At 37.5% G+C, this 22643-nt stretch overlaps 2 protein-coding genes across 3 annotated transcripts in view; one reads left to right on the top strand and one right to left on the bottom strand.

Moving 5' to 3' along the window:
- The window catches only part of COG2 (component of oligomeric golgi complex 2), a 48658-nt gene that overhangs the window by 5678 nt on the left and 20337 nt on the right, over nt 1-22643 (top strand). For both annotated transcript variants that reach the window (XM_055147386.1, XM_055147385.1), the window contains exons 2-9: nt 472-633; nt 3187-3252; nt 4486-4566; nt 6168-6271; nt 10036-10144; nt 10649-10828; nt 12582-12706; nt 17003-17129. In XM_055147386.1, the coding sequence (XP_055003361.1) occupies nt 472-633; nt 3187-3252; nt 4486-4566; nt 6168-6271; nt 10036-10144; nt 10649-10828; nt 12582-12706; nt 17003-17129 (954 nt within the window). The remainder of the gene's footprint in view (nt 1-471; nt 634-3186; nt 3253-4485; nt 4567-6167; nt 6272-10035; nt 10145-10648; nt 10829-12581; nt 12707-17002; nt 17130-22643) is intronic.
- On the bottom strand, nt 14339-14790 carry LOC101547900 (60S ribosomal protein L35a-like). Its single transcript, XM_055147387.1, is given in 1 exon segment — nt 14339-14790. A coding segment is annotated over 1 exon segment (333 nt). The 3' UTR covers nt 14339-14457.

Below are 22643 nucleotides of genomic sequence, written 5' to 3'. Positions count from 1 at the left end.
ATGAAGTTTGTGGAAGAAAACAGATAGTAAGAAACTTGATGTTAGTCTTGGCAATGGTATTTGGGATTTCACACCAAAAGCAAAGACAACAAAAACTAAACAAGTAGAACTGTATCAAACTATACATAGTTTTGCCCAACAAAGGAAACCCTCAGAAAAATGGCAAAGCAACCCACCAAGTGACTAAAACATTTGACTAAAGATGACATGTGAGTGGCCAGCAGGAGCACGAGGATATTTAGCATCATTAATCATCAGCAAAACCAACACTATAATGAGATGTAATTTACCATTCATTAGAGTGACTTATCAAGAAAGATAGTAATAAGAATGTGGAGAAAAAGGTATCCTGTGCACTGTTTTGTAGGAATCTAAATTGGTTCAGTCACTATGAAAAATAGTATACTTGCTGGTTCCAAAATTAAAAATAGAGTTAAATGATGCAGTAATAATTTTTTTTTTAATTTTCAGGAAGATTTTGATGTCGATCATTTTGTGTCTGACTGTAGAAAGCGTGTACAGCTAGAAGAACTGAGAGAACACCTAGAACTCTACTATAAACTTCTTAAAACAGCTATGGTCGAGCTCATCAATAAGGACTATGCAGATTTTGTCAACCTTTCAACAAACCTGGTAAATCTCAAATGCACAAATCCTTCCATTATATATTTATACATATAGCCTTTCTTACTCATATTTGTTCTTAACAATATGGTGAGTTTTTATAAATCTTTCCACTGATTAACTAAACTTGGAGATTACTAACCTTATTAATAGAAAAACTAAATTTTTATTGATAAACATTTTTGTTTAGAATTTTTGCCCATATGAGTCAGTTTTTATAAAATTAGGTATTAAGAATTAGTGAAAAGTAAAAGGTAATGATAGTGTTTTTATCAGTTTTCATCCTATGAAATCTCACATTAAGAACAGTTTACAGGGGGCTGGAGCGATAGCACAGCAGGTAGGGCGTTTGCCTTGCACGCGGCCGACCCGGGTTCGAATCCCAGCATCCCATATGGTCCCCTGAGCACTGCCAGGAGTAATTCCTGAGTGTAGAACCAGGAGAAACCCCTGTGCATCGCCGGGTGTGACCCAAAAAGCGGAAAAAAAAAAAAAAAAAGAACAGTTTACAAGGGCAAGTGTCCACTATTCTTAAAACGTTTTAATTTACTTGCAGATATTTACGCTGACTACAACCAGGTTGCAGGCACATTGGCAAATAATGATCTTCAAGAAAGTTAAATTTAAAAATATGAATGAGGGGCTGGTGCGATAGCACAGTAGGTAGAGTGTTTGCCTTGCACACAGTCAACCCGGGTTCGATTCCCAGCATCCCATATGGTCCCCTGAGCACCACCAGGAGTTATTCCTGAGTGAAGAGCCAGGCGTAACCCCTGAGCATCGCTGGGTGTGACCCAAAAAGCAAAAAAAATATATATATATATGAATGATCAGTAATGAGCATGCCGGTTATTTGTTAAACACTTGAGTTGGTTTGATTTTGATTTTGGGGCCACACCCAGAAGTGCTCAGGATTTACTTCTGGCTCTGCACTCAGGGATCACTCCTGGCGGGGTTCTGGGCACTATACAGTGTGCATGGGATTAAATCCAAGTTAGCCACATGCAAAGCAAAAGCCTACCTGCCCTACCTGCTGCTGAGCTATCTAAAATGTTGGAGTTTTAGGGGCCGGAGCGATAGCACAGCGGGTAGGGCGTTTGCCTTGCACGCGGCCGACCCGGGTTTGATCCCCGGCATCCCATATGGTCCCCCAAGCACTGCCAGGAGTAATTCCTGAGTGCAAAGCCAGGAGTAACCCCTGGGCATCGCTGGGTGTGACCCAAAAAGCAAAAAATAAATAAATAAAAAATAAAATAAAATGTTGGAGTTTTAATACATTGTCACTGTCACTGTCATCCCATTGCTCGTTGATTTACTCGAGGGGCACCAGTAACATCTCTGTTTCTCCCAGTCCTGAGATTTTAGCAGCCTCTCCATACTCGTCTTTCCCAACGATCGGAGGCTCTTTCAGGGCCAGGGGAATGAGACCTATCGTTACGGTTTTTGGCATATCAAATATGCTATGGGTAGCTTGCCAGGCTTTGTTTTAATACACACAAAAAAAAGAACTTTTTTTTTTTTCTTATAATCTGTTTTCCTGGTGAAGTAACTATCTTCATGGCAGTTTCAAGAATCATTAAAATGAATGAGTTATATTTAGTTTTGGGAAATATGCCAGTGAGATCAATGTTCCAGTGGGATTAGAAATCCAGAAAATTTATTTTTTGTTCTGTTTTATTTGGGCAAGTGGAGCGATAGCACAGCAGGTAGGGCGTTTGCCTTGCACATAGTCAACCAGGTCGTCCCTCTTGGAGAGCCCGGCAAGCTACCAAGAGTATCCCATCCACTAGGCAGAGCCTGGCAAGCTACCCGTGGCATATTAGATATGCCAAAAACAGTAACAGGTCTCGCTGTGGAGACATTACTGGTACCCGCTCGAGCAAATCAATGAACAATGGGACAACAGTGCTGCTGACAGTGCTGCTATTTTATTTGGATTCCAAAATGATCAAAATAATGTCTAGGGGCAATATAAGCCATCAGACTTTCACAGGTTTTCATCATCTGGCCAAGTATTATAAATTTTATGCAAATAGCTATTCACATCTCATTAACGCATTTACAGTTTTATCTGAAGGCAACTTTTGTATAAGGAAGTTTTCATTTATCAAGAATTTCCTTAATTTTTTTATGTATATAAGTAGATTTTTTTAAAGTGTATGATACAATAGCATTTCTATTGTTTATTTTGCATTTTTTATTGAGGTAAATTCACATATATTAGCTTCAGATCTGCAGCATACTGTACATATTTCTGTACAGTAGATCTGCACAGTAATTCTAATTATTGTCCCTCATCATACAAAGTTTCAGATTTCTCTGAGGATGTCATAAGAACTTTTACAATTTACTCTTGACAAGTTATAAATATGCAATTCAATGTTATTGACTATTAGTCCATATGTATAAATTAACATTTCTGCTAGCTATTTAGCAACATATGGTTGTTCATTTTTGTGGTACAGAAAGAATTTATTTCTAGTACAGCTTTTGTCACAGAGCATATACTTCACTATTGTTGTTGATTGTTTTGTATTTGTGCTGACATGGTTTTGCCTTTAGGTTGGCATGGACAAAGCCCTTAACCAGCTTTCTGTGCCCTTGGGACAGTTACGAGAAGAGGTCCTGGTAAGTCCTAAAATAATACTAAACAGTCTACCATAAAGCGTGATATATTTGTTCACCTATTCTAAAATTTCCTTTGATCTGTTAGGTTGCTTGATATTGCTGTTAATTTTTAGTGGTGGGACCAGAGAGAATACATTCGTGCCAGGGCTCACTCCTTAGCCTAGAGTCCAGAATATCCCCTGAGCTTGGCAGGGTGTGGCCCCAACCGCTCTCCCCAGCAAATAAATGTTGGGAGAAGAGAAGGGTATCTCAGATTTCAAGTTGTTAAGTGCCATCTCATTTATATGGAAGTCATCTCCAGTAGATGGATAACTTTTGTTTTTAAAGTTGGTGATTTTATACACATTTTTCAGGCAGTAGTTTGTCTCCAACCAAATACCTTTACATAGTCTCCTTTCATATTCAGCAGCAGAACTTGGCTTCCTTTTGATCAGAACTTAAAAGCTGAGCTACTCTGTACCTAAGATTTTAGCTTTGTTCACTAAAATCTTCATTAATATTCAGAGTGTGTGATACTTAATAGGTACTTCACTAACGTTTATTGAATGAATTAAATTAATGGACTTATTCTTTAGGATTTTATGATTTGTCTAAATTTTTCTTTGTTTTCATTGATGTTTTTTGGTTTGAATATTCATCTCAAACTGGGATTTATTAATCATTTTTGCTGGCTGTTCTTTTTCTTTTTTGGTTTTCAGTATTCCTTCTATGACAACACTTCATAGTGATATATCAGTGCCTAAATAATCTTTATTTCTCTAAAATGTGTAGTCTAGTCTTAAAGACCTCATTTCTAGTCTCCAAAATAAATTCTGTAGCACACTGGGATGTCTGTCTCATAGCTCTGGATATGATGTACTCAGTTCTATATTTCTGACTTTTGTAGTCTAGTAATTCCTATCTTCATGTCTGCAAACACAGATTCATAGTCTAACCCAAGTAGCATTTCCTTTGCTAAATTTTTCTATGCCTTGATTCAGATTATTCTTTCTCTACCATAATATTCATTGTATTTTTCAAAAATTCTTTTGACTGTTAATCTTGTGTGAACTTCCCTTATATGTCATCTGTCCCCAAGTTATGATCACCTTTAGTTGTACCTGATGTGTTGTACTTATATCACTGTCTGTATAATAGTAACCTATAAATAGTATAAAATTTTGTGAGCTAAATTAATGTGTAAAGTTTAAAATGTTACAAAACAATTTTTATATTTCCTTTATTATTTTAAAGAGTCTTAGGTCATCTGTTAGTGAAGGAATTCGGGCAGTAGATGAACGGATGTTTAAACAAGAGGACATCAGGAAGAAAAAGGTATATTTATGTGTCATAAGACGTGGACTCCCTTTGTCATAATTTTACTTTTGGTATGTATGCAGAGAGGAAGCAGAAGGCAGGTCTGCACTATCTTTAGAGACAAGTAGTTCCTAATAAAAACCAGAGAGGTCTAGAGGTAGAGCTGGAAACCAGATCTTTCTCTACCCTGGTCTGATTATAGTCTTATTAATATGAGAGTTGTGGTAAATTTTTAAATGATGAAATAATATTGTTTGTTCTTATTCTTAGGTCTTAATTTAATCATGGTACCATTGGTCTTTTTTTAAGCTATGTCCTCTCATAGTTCTCAGTCTTATGAAACTTTTTTTACTTACATTTTTGCATGTGTATATGTTTGCTTACTTTAATGTCCTATTACCTATTTGAAATTATAGGACAAATTTTAGAGGTCATTAGTGTTCACAAATTTAAAATTTCACATATTTCCTAATAACTAATATTAATAAAAATGCTTTGCAGTTTAATAGGCATCGAGTCTCTCAGCACCCCTAAAAGGAAGATTCTCCTATTGCAGACTTGGGGAGTAGGTGTGACTTTCTATATCGGATGCTTTCAATATCCTGTGGCAGATTTATTTTTAGAAAAAGTAGTATGTTTCTTCCTAATTCTAATACCTATGCAGCAGCACAGTGTTATTTTTTTTTTAATTAAAATTCATGTTGGTATAATGGCAAAGTTGGAATTAGAATTCAAGACTTCTAATTTTAGCCTGATATTCTGTCCACTGTTTTCTAAATTTAATTGCAATATTTTTCAAACTTTAGAGGTGAGAAGCCACTTTTAAGAAGTTTAATTATCTCTTAGGTCTCAACTTAGCTTTTGCCCCCAAAATTTCATGAATGTGCATCTCTAGGAAAAACTGTAAGCTCCACAAGAACAGGAGTACGTGCTTTGTTCACTCAGATCTCTAGAAGAATATCTAGCTCATAACTGTAATTCAGTGATTTTTTTAATGATGGACTTCATTGTTTTGTCCTTTAAGGATGATTTTGTGTAATGTTGTTCAACCTTTTTGATACTATTTTTTTGTGTAACATCTTAATGAGTTGACAATTAGGTAGATAGGTGTGTTGTACATATGTAAATTGAAAAGATAAACAGTATCAGAAACTAAATTTTGGGAAAATGGTAATAAGAAAATAAATGTAGGGCCAATAAAAAGTTCATTTAAGATGAGGAAAAAGAAGAAATGAAAGCTATATAACATGAGAAAGCAAAAAAGCCTAGTTTTATTTTTAATATATGCTGGCTCTGGAAAGCAAAATTAAGATTCTCAGGAATTCGGTGTTAAATAAAAATATTCAAAATGTAGAATGTTCTAAGTATTCTAAATTGGCCATATTATTTTCTTAAATTTTCCAGTGTTTAGAATGGGAATGTAAGATAATTAACATTAAATATCTTGGTTGAGGGGGGAGTGATGGAAGGGAACCTGGGGACAGTGGTGCTGGGAAATGTACACTGGTGGAGGGATGGGTGTTGGAATACTGTATGACTAATCATGAACAGCTCTGTAGAAAAAAAAAAGATTAAACATCACGGTAACTTTTGTTTTTGCTTAATTTTAATTTTTATAGATGTGTGTGTTGAGGCTTATACAAGTTATTCGATCAGTTGAGAAAATTGAAAAAATCTTAAATTCTCAAAATTCTAAAGAAACATCTGCATTAGAAGCTAATAGGTAAGTTTTTTGTTGTTTTCTTTTTTTACTATACATTACATAAATTAAAACTACACATGCAAGCTGAAAGGATAATTATTGTAGGGTTAGAACTCATTCCTGAAAAAAGAAAATCCAAATTAAGTCTTAATATCCTTTAATGTAATTCAAAAAAAAAAAAATCTCAGAAATGACCAACACAAAGGGAAAGAGGAGGGGCATCTACTATATGTTCTCTAGGTCTTTTAGTAAACATGGAGTTGTTCCTTTGGCCACGTACATGATCTCTATTCAAGAAAGGTGATATCGTAGACATAAAGGGAATGGGCACTGTCCAAAGAGAAATGCCCCACAAATGTTATCTGGTAAAACTAGAAGAGTCTACAGCATTACCCAACATGCTGTTGGCATTGTCATTAACAAACAAGGCAAGGGCAAGATTCTGACCAAGAGAATTAATGTTCATAATAAGCATATTAAGCACTCTAATAGTCGACACAGCTTCCTGAGATGGGTGAGGGAAAATAATTAAAAAAAGAAGGAAACTGAAGAGGAAGAGACTTGGGTTCAACTGCAGTGCCAGCCTGCTCCACCCAGAGAAGCAATGGAAAGGAGCCTGTGCTGCTGCAGCCCATTTCCTAGGAGTTTATGGCATGAGGGGTGTTTGTTTAAAAATAGAGACTCCTTGACTATAAAAAAAAATAATAGGGGCCGGAGCGATAGCACAGCGGGTAGGGCGTTTGCCTTGCACGCGGCCGACCCGGGTTCGATCCCCGGCATCCCATATGGTCCCCCAAGCACCGCCAGGAGTAATTCCTGAGTGCAAAGCCAGGAGTAACCCCTGAGCATCGCTGGGTGTGACCCCCCCCCCCAAAAAAAATTAATTAATTAAAAAAAAATAAAAAAAATAATAGTTCTTTAAAAAAAAAAGTGTAGGGTACTTATAGATGAATTTTGTTAACAGGAAGGAAAAAGCTGTCAGAGAAAAATGATGGGGGCCAAGGAGTATGCAGAGCATGCACCCAGCTCTGGTTCAGTCCCTGGCACTGCATGGACCTCTAAATATTCCTGGAAATATCCATGGAGGCTTCCAAGCACTGCTACAGGTGATCCTGGTCTTCCCCAGCACAACAGGACTCAGTCAGCACTACAGTTTTGGAACCTCACATTCAACACCTGACCCAGTTGGATAAATGTCACTAGAAAATGGCCTCTGAGTACCGTGTACACTGCTTAAGAGGCGAGGGAAAAGATAACTGTTTCCTTTATGACACCGTGACAATTCTATACCTGCTTAGTTAACTGATTTTTAGATCAGCTAGGTATATGAATGACTCATAAAATCAGTTGAGTAGATGTACCAGTATTGGTGAAAAGAGTACAATTTTGTAGCAGCAGGTACCAGCGGGCCAGCCTGCATCAAGTTTCTCAACTTTCTGTGTCTATACTAATAAGGGTAATAATAACTGTTCTTGCAATGTTGTCTGGTAATCATTAAGATACTGCCAGTCAGCATCAGGCATATAGTAGAACTTCATACATGTGTTGTAGGGTCTAATAAGACCTTGAATTATATTGACCACCATGTCACTCATCTATAAACAATGTTAGATAATCTGCCACAGCCCAAATCTGTCCTGCTTCTTTAGCAGCATTGATAGACCCTTTCACCTTGCCCTCCGTGAGCATCTATGATATTTGTTTCCCAGTTTCCTTTTTATTTTTACCTATTTCTGTTTTTTCCTTCAACGGAATACTTAAATGACTTATATTTTTATCCAAAGATAAAAAACCTTCCACTGAAAGCACAGTGCCTCTGAAAGATATGTTGGAATGATGGCCTAAAATTACAAAGGCTTTAGGTACATAATAGTGTCTTCTGTGTTACTGTTTTTGCTCATTAAACTTAGTGGATTTTTATGTGTCTTTCTCCATTGGTTTTCTCTGAGCAAATATGGTGAGAATTGCTCTTTTCCTTCCTGCCTGTCTTTACATAGTGATCAGAAGTAAAAATTGTGAGTTGTGTGAAATTTGATGAGGTGCTGTCTCTCCTGGAAAGGTGGGATGTGTGGAGCTGGACAGTGGAGTATCGGAAATATGAAGCTGAACTTCTGGGAGTCACGGAGAATCTTGGCCAACCAGCGGGTGGTTCAGTGCTCAAGCCCTATGATGCCAGGAACCACTGGACAACCCTAGCTGTGCTTGAGAGTCCCCAGGGCCTTAGGGCTATATCCTGCAGTACTCAGGAGGCCGAGGATTAAACCAGGATTGGTTGCATGTCTTGCTCTCTTGCCCCTGTATTGTTTTCCCTGTCCCTAAATGAGCTTGTATGCTTTAGATACAGGACTAAGTAGATATTGAGGGACTCCATCTGGCATTTCAATTTCCTCATGATGTGAATTGCTTTCATCATTTAACTGTTTGATCATCAGACACAGACACAGAATGCCTGAGAAAAAGGCCAGGAGGTGGCAACAAAGCCAATTGGATTGGCAGCTCTGACCTTCACCAAGTAGGGTTGATTCCTGGGGCAGATGCTGTGGCTTGTCAAGGTAGTAAGTAGCTTCAGAAGCTTGAACAAAGGGTGATATGTGCTCCATTGCCCTCCACCCTCTCATCAAGTACACCATACTAGCCCCAAGTTAATACATAGAACAAAGGATAAAGTGTTAGGGCAGCTGTGGGCATGAGAGACATGGAGTAGATAAGCATTAAGACTGCTCTGCCCTTCTTGACAGGCCTCTTTCTGCCAAGCTGTGTCACAACCCCTGCATGTCTGTCTAAGCCTGAACTCTCCCTCACACGATATTTTCCACTTAGGCCTATATTTTCCCTGGCAGGAGATTTCCTGCTGAGACCTGTTATTTCCCTAGCTCTATGATTCCCACTCACTCCTGTGCTTTTCTTAGCAGGACGTTTCATGGGCTTGTCCTTTCCCACAGGTTTAACTCAGGATACTGTGTATGTTTTAAGACCTGCATTTACAGGGTTGTTTCCCCCAAAGTGCTTCAGGGTTTATATCTGTGTTCTTTTGCCTCTCAGCTTTCTTTTGAATGGCGTTGATACTTTACAATGTGTTTTAGAAGGAAAAAAATCATTGATACTTTACAATGTGTTTTAGAAGAAAATAAAATGTACATTCATTACACTCTTGCAGATTTGGAAAGAATTCCCTCTCACTAGGACCCAGGGCTTAGAGATTAACTGCTATTTTAATCTCTTTGGCAATTATATCTAAAGTAAGCTTTTACTACTTAAATTTAAACTAAGCTATTTTAAGGTATGCCTTTTATTGCTTCTGGGGGACTAGTTTTATTGAGATGAGAATATTGGATATTTCAGGTTATTTCATGTATTTTAGAAGAAGAGAAGAATGAGATGGTTGCAGAAGAGAAATAAGTATACATAGTAGAATAGGGCAAAAGAACAAGAGAAAGGAGGTAGAGGGTAATGAATGGTAGAAACTGAAAATGGGTGAAAACACAGATTTTCCCACACTGATTACTTTCTGACCCGATGCCAGGAAGTATCAGTGGCCTTGATTTAGAATATGCTGTGTAAAAATTTCAGAGTGAAAAAGATGCTTTAGCTTTCGCCTAGTAAGGAGGAGACCATGGGAAAGTAGTCTCCAAAGAAGTTAAATGCAAAAAGCATTGAATTCTTTTGTGCGTTTGCATCAACAGATGCAAAATACATCGCCATTGTTGATCATGTGAATGATTCTTTTAGAAATTTTTTAAAAAAGAAAACTTTAGTAATTAAATTTTTGTTTTTATCTCTATTAGCCCACTTTTGACTGGACAAATTTTGGAAAGAATTGCCACTGAATTTAACCAGTTACAGTTTCATGCTATTCAAAGCAAAGGCATGCCTCTTATGGACAAAGTAAGACCAGTAAGTGTTGTTTTAGATTTTAATTTGGTTTAACCTAGTAATATGCCCCCTGATAATTGTCTACTACCAGAATTTGAAGATGATTTTTTAATGTTTTTTAATATTTTCTTTCAGTTGTTTTTTTTTTTAATTTGGGGGTGCCTGCCTTCAAAGTATTATACATTTTTATGTATATTGTGTAAGAGCACAAGCATTTTCTCTGACTTACAAAAGTGAAATTGGTTCTGAATGTCACATTATATGTACAGATGGAATTTATGGTCTTTGTCAGATTTACTATGTAACATCAGAGAAAAATAACTTTTCCCTATTATAATTTCTTCTAAACTCCTTTGATAAAGCAAAGATTTACATATAAGAAGATTGCGAGGATGAGGGTGATTGCTGTCCAGGAAAAATTAAGGTTTAATTTACGTGCATTATAAGATTGGTCATGTGTATATGTGTGTGTGCATATATATAATTGTCCTAATTTGTTTTTTTTCATTATTTATATATTTGCAGCGTATAGCTGGTATTACTGCCATGTTACAGCAGTCATTGGAAAGTCTTCTTTTAGAAGGTCTTCGAACGTCCAATGTTGATATAGTACGACACTGTTTAAGGACCTATGCCACAATCGATAAGACACGGGATGCAGAGGCATTAGTTGGTCAGATACTAGTGAAACCATACATAGATGAGGTTTGTTTATTTAGCAAACATTGATAGAGCTCTATTCTGTCTTTGATACTTATGAGGTGCAAAGAATAGAAGAAAGTAAAATAGATCTTTCTGTGAACTTCCTGATAATTATCGTAGTATCATTTGTATGAAAGAATTGGTCCCATTTGGTTATAATTTGCATGATAGGTGTTGGGAATGCTCTTCAGCATTTTCTAATATTGCTATAACCCAGCTATTAATTTAGTCAGGATGCAGGTTGTGTTAGAAGAGGATATGTTAGAATGTTTTGAGTTTACTTTTATGGTAGGTAAATTTTCAATAAAGTGCTTTTGAATGACTGGGTAGAATAAAACAAGTTAACAAATGACAGTGACACTTCTATGTTGTATAAGTTCATAGATGCCTCAAAGCTCACTTTCAGTTTTGCAGAATTTCTTCCAGTAGCTGTCGTTCAGGGTCTGTAAACATCCTGCTCACATTATTTTAGGATAAAAGTCTTCCCTTTTTTTTTTTTTTTTGGCTTTTTGGGTTACACCCAGCAGTGCTCAGGGGATATTTCTGGCTCTACACTCAGGAATTACTCCTAGCATTCCTCAAGGGACCATGTGGAATGTTGGGAATCGAACCCAGGTCAGCCGTGTGCTAGGCAAGTGCCCTACCCACTGTACTATTGCTCCCACTGGAAAGTCTTCCATTTTTTAAAAGGGAAAACTTGAATCAGAATAATAGAAATGAAACTTAAATGTTAATTTCAAAAGTTTGATTTATATTGTTAAGAAGTTTCTTCTATCCATTGTGTTTCATAACTACCTCTGTAGGAGTGAAAAAGACACATGCTATGTATTTCTTTTCTTACAAAAAGTATATAGTCGCTTACATTTTTTACTTAACTAAATATAGTTGAATATATTTAAGTTAAAGAAATATTTGAGATTTCAGTGACTTTAACCTAGGGCTACTTTTTTTCTATTTAAAAAAAATTATTTTTATTGGATCACCATGAGACACAATTACAAAGTTGTTTATGATTGGATTTCAGTAACACAATGTCCCAACACCAGTGCTTCACCAGTATACACTTCCTACCACCAAGGCTACTTATTAAAACTTAAATTTGTATGCTTATTGTGTCATTTCACCTCTTGATAGAAAATCTACCCACCAAAAAAAAAAAATTACATACATAAATTAATAATAAAGTAAAATAAAAGATATTTTCTTCCATCCTTCATGTTTCAAACCTTCCTCTAATCTGAATATTGATAGCAGGAAGGACAAAAATCAAAGGTAGTAGAAATAGTTGTCATAGGGATTCATCATTTTTCTCTAATGGAAACAGATGAGTTAGCTTTTTTTTTTTTTTTTTTTTTTTGCTTTTTTAGGTCACACCCAGTGATGCACAGGGGTTATTCCTGGCTCATGCACTCAGGAATTAACTCCTGGCAGTGTTCGAGGGACCATATGAGATGCTGGGAATTGAACCCGGTTGTCCTCGTGGAAGGCAAATGCCCTACCCACTGTGCTATTGCTCCAGCCCCGAGTTAGCTTTTTTGGCTTCAGATTCGTCTCTCCCACACAACCTGCCTTCCTTATGTGTGCTTAGTCCTAAGAACTAGCCTTAGGTACAATTACTATTTACCTTGCTGTTTAAAAACATATCAGTTGAGGAGGAAAGTAAACATGGAAAATATATTTGCATAATTTCTTTATTCTTTGTCATTATAGTACATATTTCTCCTCCATGCTTTAAAAACTGATATTCCTTTAATAGGTAATTGGAGAGCAGTTTGTTGAATCTTATCCAAATGGCCTTCAGATGATGTATGATAAACTTCTGGAGTTTATTCCTCACCATTGCCACCTTCTTCGAGAAGTCACAGGAGGTGCTGTCTCAAGGTATTTAAAGTGATATGCTTGGAACTCCTATCAGTTCAAGTGATTACACTAGTTAGCTGGTAGTGCACTACTGGTTATTGACTGGCTTGTATGAACTGCTTACATCCGTACTTTACAACTGAATTGTTGCAAAGTGCTAAGATGGGGATCATTAGCCTCATTTTATAAATAAGGAAAAGCCATGATAAAGCTCTGAATTCAAAAGCTATTATTTTTATTTATTTACATTGACTTCCTGTACCAAGTTTGACGTCAAGCTTATTCTAAAGTCATTGTCTGTAAATATTAATTCAGCTTGATTCAAAGTTTTATATTTGTGGTTTAAGTTATCTTCACTTTTCCCTCTTAATTTTCAGGACTTTCTAGTTACATGCCATAGATACCTTATTATTTTTCATGTTAGCGTTGTTCCAATCTAGGTCTTTGCCTTCTTTTCTCCAGAATTACAGGACCTCTTCTGCAGGGCTCCTTGCGTCTATTTCCCTCTATTTGCCTCTATTTTGGGGAATCACATTTATCCCAAATTCAGAGATGCAAACTGTCTTTTTCATCAATCTATAGTGGGTTTTCGTTGTTTATAAAGGAAAACCTTCCTTTTTTGGAGCTGTATCTGTGCACTTTGCTTTAGTATACTACTTGGTCTTTGGCCACACAGTAGCACTTGCCCTTCCTTTGTTCACCTTGTATTTTATGCTTCTGCTGTTCCTCATTGCCCCAGCTTTTAACTTTCGATTTCATTCTGTTGTCTTATACTTTACATGAAACTCCAGTTCAGTTAGATACCGTGTGTTCAAAAAAGTGCGTGGGCCCACTACTACTATTCAGTGGCCATGTGCCACGTCCCCAACCTGGCTGGCTGCCGCCAATGGATGCATAAAGGAGGAAATGAGGGCCAGGCTGGTTGGTGATCAGTTGAAGTTAATTCCAGTCTAGTTTCCGTCTCACCCACTCCCATCTCACAGCCTAGTTATCAAGAACAGTCACCTGCAGATGAGGTAGCAGATACACGTAGGTGAGTTAGCACAATTAACAGACGTAAAGCCCTTCCTTGGGGGAAGCTCTTCTAAGACAGAGATCTTATTCCACTAGGAGATCTGCTCTAGGGCGAAAATATCATCTAGGGACGTGTTTCTCCTCTCCTTAGTCCACTAACCATATAAACAGTCACCTTAAATTTATTACTTCTTAATAATATTTCTAGTCATTTTGTATGGACACAGTAAGAGATACATTAGAGGGTGGCTCTCTTGGGGACATCTTGCTATATATCCCAGACTACAGTCCTCAGGCCAGATTAGGCCTTTCTAAGCTCAGCAGGGTCCTTGTCCAGTCACTTCTCTGGGTCATGACAGAATTTGTCCAGGACTGTCCACTTATTTTAAGTTTTATGGTGCTTGGTGTGTCCTTTTTTGGTGCCAGGGTAGCTCACAGCTTGCCTTGGTTCCTTCCAAATCCCTTCATTGGGATCCTGCTTTGGGGGTGCTAGGAACTAAGGGCAACTGAGGCAGCCTTGGTCTTGTGTCCACCTTCCAAGCATCGGGAGAGTAACTACACCTAGCTCAGGTAGCACAATCAACATACGAAAGCCCTTCCTTCCAAGGGAAGCTCTTCTAAGAAAAAGGGGGTGGGGGGTTCTCCTTTACTTCTTTACTTAGTTCAACAACCATTTAAACATTCATCTTAATTCTACTTTTTTTTTTAAATATCTAGACTTTATTTACTTTTTTTACTTTATTTACTTTTCAGTAAGTTTATATCCTTGAGAGGTACAGCATCACATGGATTCTGTGACCAGTTGCCTTAGCAGGAAGGTTACTTCAGAACTAAGCTCGAACCATGCCACTGTTTCCATGGGCGCGGGTCACCTTTCCCCAGATCACTCTGGTTTTGTTAGGTTTGCCGCCAGGAGTCACTGTGTTGTTCTTCGCCTTGTAGATGTAAGCACACCTCTTGCCCAGGTAGATCTCGGTTTCATTGCAGGAATAGATGCCTTCGATCTTGAGAAGAGCCGTGTGCTCCCTTTGGTTCCGGGGGCCGAGCTTGTAGCCAGCAAAAATGGCTTTTGACCACAGCCTTCCGGCCATTTCTGCCTCTCGGCCCCGGCCTCTGCATGAGCCCAAGATGGCAAAGAGTTAATTCTACTTTTTAATACTTAATAATATTAGTCATTTTGTATGGGCACAGTAAGAGATACCGTAAGCTGTAGGGTGGCTCTCGTGGGGACATCTCGCTATAGATCCCAGAGTACAGTGCTCAGGCCAGATTAGTCTTTCCTAACTCTAGCAGGGTCCTAATCCAGTTGTTACTCTTTGGATCATGACAGAATTTGTCCATTACCATGCTCTTAACTTGGAGTTAAGTATTACGACGCTTAGCCTGACCCATTTCGATGCCAGGGTAGCTCACAGCTTGCCCTGGGTCCATCCAGTCCCTCGTCGGGACCCTGCTTTTGGGGTGCTAGGAGCTAAGGGCAACTGAGGCTTAAGTCATGAAAACATGCCCAGGAGTAAGTATTATTCGAAGTCAATTCACTGCTAAGTTACAAAAGTATAGCATTAACTGTCTTCCTGTGTCTATACAAAAAGGACATTGTTCTGACGTAAACTATGCAAAAGGACAGGAGGGAAGGAGAAAAGCAATATTTCACTTACAAATATAAATCCAGAGTCCTTAGAGGGGGTCTGACCTTACAAGTCAGCAGAGTCTGATTTGTGGATAAAGGTTATTGTCTGGTTGGGGAAGCAGAGCATAGCAAAGACGTTACAGATAAACACAGGAATGGGAGTGCCTCGGGAGCACTATGATGGATGTAACCCAATAAACCTAAGCTCCCTGTGGCAAGGGAGAACGAACATGCCAGTGTTAAACCTAAAGTGTTTAGAGCTCTATTCCAGTAAACATAGAGGAATGGGAGTGTCTCAGGAACACTGTGATGGGTGTAACCCAGTAAACCTAAGCTCCTGCGGCCAGGGAGGAAGGACAAACCAATGTTATCTTACATTTGACAACTCTTTGTGACAGTAGAGTACAGCTTTCTCTTAGTTTGGTTTGGTTTGTGGGTTTAGTTTGTGTGTGTGGCGAGGGTGGGGTGGGTGTTGGGGGCATACCTGCCTGTGCTCTTGTTTTATATGTTTACTACTGGTTCTGTGCTCAGGGGTCTCTCCTGGTGGATGCAGTACTGGGGATCAAACCATTGTTGGATGCGTGCAAGCATGGATTTACTGTACTGTATATGTATATATATATGAATATATATTTTATATAGTGTATATTATACTATATAGTATTTGTATATATACATATATGTATATAGTTAGTCTGTCTTTTTTAAACCCAACATACAAACCAACAAAAGTAAGAGGTAACAGGTAAGTCAGACACGCACTTATATTAGAAAACTAGAAGAAACATTGTTGTAAACATTTTAATTTTGTATTACAAAATACCACCTTTTGCAGTTGTATTTAACTGAGCTCCTGTTGCTGTGAAGAATGCAGCTTCGTGTATGATGAACAATGTGTGCCAAATATTTTCCCAACTTGACATCAACGGCTTAGCTACAAAACTCCCAGTTTTTGCTAAAAGGAAGATGTATTGAATTGTTGGTTGTCTTTAATTTTATTTATAAAATTTATTTTATTTATTTTTATTTGGGGGCCATGCCTGGCTATACTCAGGGCTTATTCCTGGCTCTGCACTCAGGGATCACTTCTGGTTGGCTCGGAGGACTATTTGGGGTATCAGGGATTGCACCTGGGTTGGCGACATGCAAGGCAAGCACCCTGCTCACTCTAACATCACTCCAACCCCATGAAATAGTCACAGGGTTGTAGAACTGAAAATAATTTTAGAGGTGGTTTTATAATCACAAAGCTGTTAGCATTTGGTAAATTAAAATAATCTATAATGTCTTTGAGTTCAATGATAATTAAGATTGAGTACAAAGATTTCTTTTGTGATTAGACTACTTTTTCAATGGAGATCTGGTATTGCTTAAGTCAGGGAGAAAATTATACCAATGTGATTTGATACAGTAACTTTTTCTTGTGCTTGATACTAATTTTCCCTGTTATGTGATCGGAATTAGAACATAGGGTATGTTTAGATTAAATGTGAGGTGAGAATTGAAATGTGAACCTTTGGGTCTTGGAACTCATTAATAAATATGATTTTACTTGAAAAGGCAGGTAAATTTTGGGACAGGAAACTTTTAGTAAAAATGCTACAGTCAAGTTTTGCTCTTTGTAAATATAAGGTTATAGTATATTTGACTGAAATTTTGCTCTTATCTTACAGTGAAAAAGGCAGTACTGTTCCTGGGTATGATTTTTGGGTGAATTCTGTCTGGCCAGAAATAGTACGAGGATTAGAAGAAAATTTGCCCTCACTTTTTAATCCTGGGAATCCTGATGTATTTCATGAGGTATCTATTCCTCCATTGTCTTCATTCTTGACCATGCTAAATGGAAGTTTTAATAATCTTAAAAAGACACATACTATTTTCCATGAAAAATCATTCATATATTTCTAGTATATAATTTTGAAGGAATTAGAAGGCGTTGATTGGATTTTTAAAATAGTCTGTCAATACTGTATAAAATTTTAAAGACTAAGAGATCCTATATGTACTTTACAAAAATCATGCTATGTAAAAGATTTCAAGGTGGATATAATTTATGGTTTTTTTTCCTATTGTACCACTTTTATTAAAGGTAATATGAAGTATCATGGTGAGGAACAGGCTCTCAGGCCTGACGTCACATACAAGTCCTCTAGATTAAACCTCTTGGCGCCTGTTGCTCAGCCGCTTGTTCTCTTCCTCCTTGTGTTTCTGGATGGGGGCTTTCTGTTTACGTACAGTAGATTTCCACTGGGTGCTGAGTGATTGTTTTTCTGAAAAGGAAGTGATAGGCCAAATAAGTCTGGGAACCTCTGCTTTGGATGCTCGTTGACCTCTCATAATTACTTTCGTTTTTTACTTCTCTTTGTTACTCTTGTTCTTAATAGATCATTTTCTTTTATAAAATTCATTTCAGGGAAGATCTTTCTTAGTAGGGCCTATTGATAACGAAGTCGTTTTTATAATAAACCCTTATTTGTGTTTGTCTAAAAACTGCTTTATCCTTTCATGTTTGAAAGTTAGTTTTGCTAGAAATAGAAGCCTCTATTGTTCGAACTTTATGAATTACAATTTCATTAAACTTAGCTGCTTCTATTGTAATAAGTACCATTTTTCTCTGGCTGCTCTTAAGATCTCTGTGACTTGGTGTTTTGTTTCACCAAAACTTATTTTACATATGATTTCAGTTTCCAGCATCAAAGGATTGTTTTATAAATTCTGTAATATTTTTATATGAGTAACTCTTCAGTTTTTTTATTCTTCTGTACTTCTTCTGACTCTTATATAGACCAACTCACTTTATTTTTAAATTTTTTAATTCATTTTTATTTTAGTCATCTCTACTAATCAGAATAATTTCTTGGGACTTGTCTTTCACTAATTATGTTGTTTCTAAACTTTTGTTCTTGTGTACTGGGTTCCTGATTTCAGTTATCCTGGTTTTCATTTCTAAAACTTATATTTATAATATTTTCACTTTCCTAATGCCTGGTCAAATTTGCTTATTAATTTTTAAGCTGTAGAAGTGAGGAAATTAAGTGTGGTTAACCTGGGGCCATGTAGACTTCAAGACAGAAGAAAACAAAGTTAGAGCTTTATTATCCCAGAAATGCCCTCATGTGTTCTCTTCTTTAAAAAAAAATTACAAATTTACATCAGTGGTTTTCAACCACTGGTCCATGGACCAGAACTGGTCCACAAGTGTAGAAAGATTGAAGTAAATGGTTTAGGTAACACAGTTACAATAATGTTAGTTCATGCGTATGCCTTACAATTAATGTACTTTGTGCTGAATGCACCTCACCACCACCAGGGTGCGCAAGACCCACCAGTACTGTCAATCGTTACTTCTAGTTCATCACTTTATTTTTTTTTTTTACTTGAATTTTTTTTTTATAATTTATTGATTTTTTAGTGAGTCACAGTGAGGGTACAGTTACAGATTCACACATTTTCGTGCTTGTTTTACCCTCATGCAATGTTCGAGAGCCCATCCCTCCACCAGTGTCCATTCTCCACCACTTATGAACCCAGTATCCCTCCCATCCCCCATCCCATCCTCCCCCACCCCACTCCGCCTCTGTGGCAGGGCATTCCAATTTGTTCTCTCTCTCTCCTTTTGGGTGTTGTGGTTTGCAATAGGGGTATTGAGTGGCCATCATGTACAGTCTCTAGTCTCCTTTCAGCACAGTCACCATTTTATTTATTATTATTTTTTATTGAATCACTGTGAGATACAGTTACAAAGCTTTCATGTTTGAGCTTCAGCCATACAATGATTGAAGATCCATCCCTCCACCAGTGCACATTTGCCACCCCCAGTGTCCCCAGTATCCCCCTCTCCCCCCACCCAGTCCTCACCCTGCCTTAATGGCATTTTCCCCCAATACTCTCTCTCTACTTTGGGGCATTATAGTTTGCTCGAATTTTTCCACTCGAATTCAATCCTGACTATCAGGGGCAGGCACTAGGTAATTTATTTTCTATTGCTCACTTTTGAGTATGATGAGAGGTCACTCGGCTGCAAAAGTGGCCACATGCTTCTGGAATTCTAACATTGTAAACAGCTGGAGTCCAAAGACATCTCCGTAGGGCACTAATCCATTTTGGGATTCAATTGGGAGTCCCTGGAGCAGGGTCATTGGTACGATGAGATGGTGGGCATGACAGCCAGGATCCCAAGGGGGGTGGGGGAAGCCAGGGAGGGACAGTCTGACTCCTTTGCCGAAGCTGTGTGGCCTGGAGACTTAGTCCTGGAACCCGAATACCTCGACCTTACTTCTAGAAGCATCACTATCACTGTTTGCACTTTTAGGTTTTTCCGTATCCTGGCAGTGGTTGTGCTACAGTAAACATAGGTGTACATTTATCTTTTTGAATTAATATTTTTTTCATTCCACCAGCAGTTGAATGAGGATTCCCTTTTCACTATTCCCTCCAGCACTAGTTGTTTTCAGTCTTCTTGATATATGCCATTCTCAGTGTTATGAGATACTTTCATTGTTCTTTTATTTACATTTTTCTCTAACAATAAGTTATAATGAATACTTTTTCTTTGCCTACTTGCCATATGTGTATTCTCTTCAGGGAAGTATCTGCTCATCTCATCTCCCCACTTTTTGATTGGATTTTGCAATTATTAGGATTTTTGTTTTTGAACTTTGTGATCTCTCGAATTAATCCCACTTGATCATGGTGTGTGAACATTTTGCTTACATTGTTGGACTTGGGTCACTAAGATTTTATTGAGGATCTTAGTGTCATCATTTATCAGATATATCAGTCTGCAATTTCTGTAATAATTATTTTTTTTGTAATTTTTTTGTTTTAGTCATGTCTCTGCTTCTAGTATTGGCTCTATAGAAGCTATTCAGAAACATTCTTTATTTTTTTTCTTTTTGGGCCACACCTGGCGATGCATAGGGGTTACTCCTGGCTCTGCACTCAGGAATTACTCCTGGCGATGCTCAGGTGACCATATGGGATGCTGGGAATCCGGGCTGGCCTCATACAAGGTAAATGCCCTACCCCCTATGCTATCGCTCCAGCCCAATCAGAAACATTCTTACTTATTTCACTTTGGAAGAGCTTGAAGAGTATAGGTTGATTGTAACTTTGGTAGAACTCAGTAGTGAACCCATCTCGACCTGGACTTTTGCTTTATGAGTGAATTTTACTGTTGCATTTTCTTTACTTATGATTGGCCTGTTCAGGTTTTTTACTTTCTCCTGACTCAATTTTGTGAGGTTGTCTGATTCTAAGAATTCATCTACTTGTAGGTTCTCCATCCCAGTGGCATAAAGGTATTGTTGTTTATAGTAACTTCTTAGTATTTTTTCCTGAGTCTGTATCTCTGAGATCTTTGTTGTAATTTCTCTTCTGTTATCTCTGGGATGATTTATGGGTGTTCTCTTATTTTCTTTTTTTCATTTTAGTCTAGTTATAGTTTGTTAATCTTGTTTAGTCTTTTTATGAAAAACTAGTTTCATTGGCCCTTTGTGTTGTTTTCTTGATTTTTTTCTTTTAATTTTGGGGGGTAGAGGGGGTCACACCCAATGATGCTCAGGGGTTACTCCTGGCTCTGCACTGAGGAATTAATCCTAGTGGTGTTCAGGGGACCTTATGGGTTGCCAAGGATTGAACCTTGGTCAGCCGCGTACAAGGTAAACGCCCTACCCACTGTACTATTGCTCCAGCCCCTGTTTCCTTGATTTCTCTACAGTTGATTTCTGCTATGATTACTTCTTTTCATCTGCTTACATTTGGATTCATTTGTTAGTTCATTTTCTAGTTTCTCCAGCTTCAAGGTTAGGTTATTTATTTGAGTTTCTTATTTTTTTCCTGATTAGAACTTGTATTGCTTACTACTACTTTAACTATTAACAGTTGCTTTATAAACTTTGCTGCCTCTTAATTTGGTGTGCTTATGTTGATAAGATCTATATCCTCTTGATCTACTGATTGCTTAAGTAGTACAGATTCCATGTCATTACTTCCTTCAGTGTCAATGCTGTTTGGTCTGATGCAGCATTGTCATCCCTGCAAGTCCTGAGTGCAGAGCCTGGACTAACCCCTGTGCATTGCCAGGTGTGACCCAAGAAGAAAAAAAAAATTAATTAAAAAAAATCCTTAGCAGGGGCTGGAGCAATAGCACAGCAGGTAGGGCATTTGCCTTGCAGGCAGCCGACCCAGGTTCGATTCCCAGCATCCCATATGGTCCCCTGAGCACTGCCAAGAGTAATTCCTGAGTACAAGAGTCACGAGTAACCCCTGTGCATTGCCAGGTGTGACCCAAAAAGCAAAAAAAAAAACAAAAAAAAAATCATTAACAAAGTCAGTAGACTAAATCCAGCCACAATCGTGATTCATACCAGAGATGCAAGGATGGTTCAACAGGTACAGATCAGTTCATGTAACTAATAAAAGGAAAGAAAAATAAATAAATAAATAAATAAATAGTAAAAAAAAAAAAGGAAAGAAAAAAATCTCACTAATGTATAGAAAGCTTTCAGCAAGATCCATTCATGATGTTGAATCACATCAACAAAATGCATGTGGTATGAATCTTCCTCAAAATAGTATTGGCCACCTGTCACAAATGAACAACCAGTATCATTTTCAGTATTGAAAATATGAAAGCATTCCCTCTGAATCAGGCACAAGGCAGAGATGTTCACTGTCTCCACTCTTATTCAGTAGTTTTAGGAGCCCCAACAATAGCAGTCAAGTAAGAGAAAGAAATAAAAGTAATCCAAATTGGTAAAGAATATCACGTTTTGTAGATGACATGATAACATACACAGAAAACCAAGTCCACTAAAAAGCTCTTGAAGACAATAAACTAATTGAGTAAAGTTGCTGGTACAAAGTCAACACAAAAATCTGTATTTTTGTCAAGAATGCTAAGAGAAAAAGATCAAAGAGTATTCCATTTATAATCATGTCCAGAAACATCAAGTACCTAGGAATCAACTTAATGAAAGGTATGAGAGACCTATACCATGAAGCTGTTAGTCACTTTGAAAAAAATAGAAGACACTAGTAAAAGAAAGAATATTGTGTGTTTATGAATGGAAGAATTAATAGTCAAAATGACCATCCTACCTAAATTATGTAGCTTCAACACAATTTAAATCTAAATTCTAATGACATTCTTCAGGGACTCAGGTAAATAATAAAGTTTGTTTAAAATCATAAAATATCCCAAATAGCCAAAGCCATACTGAGAAATAATAAATCACAAGATAGCACATTACCTAACCTAAAACTGTGCTATACTATAAAGCTATAGTAATCAAAATAGCATGATACTAGAAT

This window comes from Sorex araneus, chromosome 9, assembly GCF_027595985.1.
Source record: "Sorex araneus isolate mSorAra2 chromosome 9, mSorAra2.pri, whole genome shotgun sequence".
In the NCBI taxonomy this organism is placed as follows: domain Eukaryota; kingdom Metazoa; phylum Chordata; class Mammalia; order Eulipotyphla; family Soricidae; genus Sorex; species Sorex araneus.
This window is presented reverse-complemented; position numbering and strand designations above follow the sequence as displayed.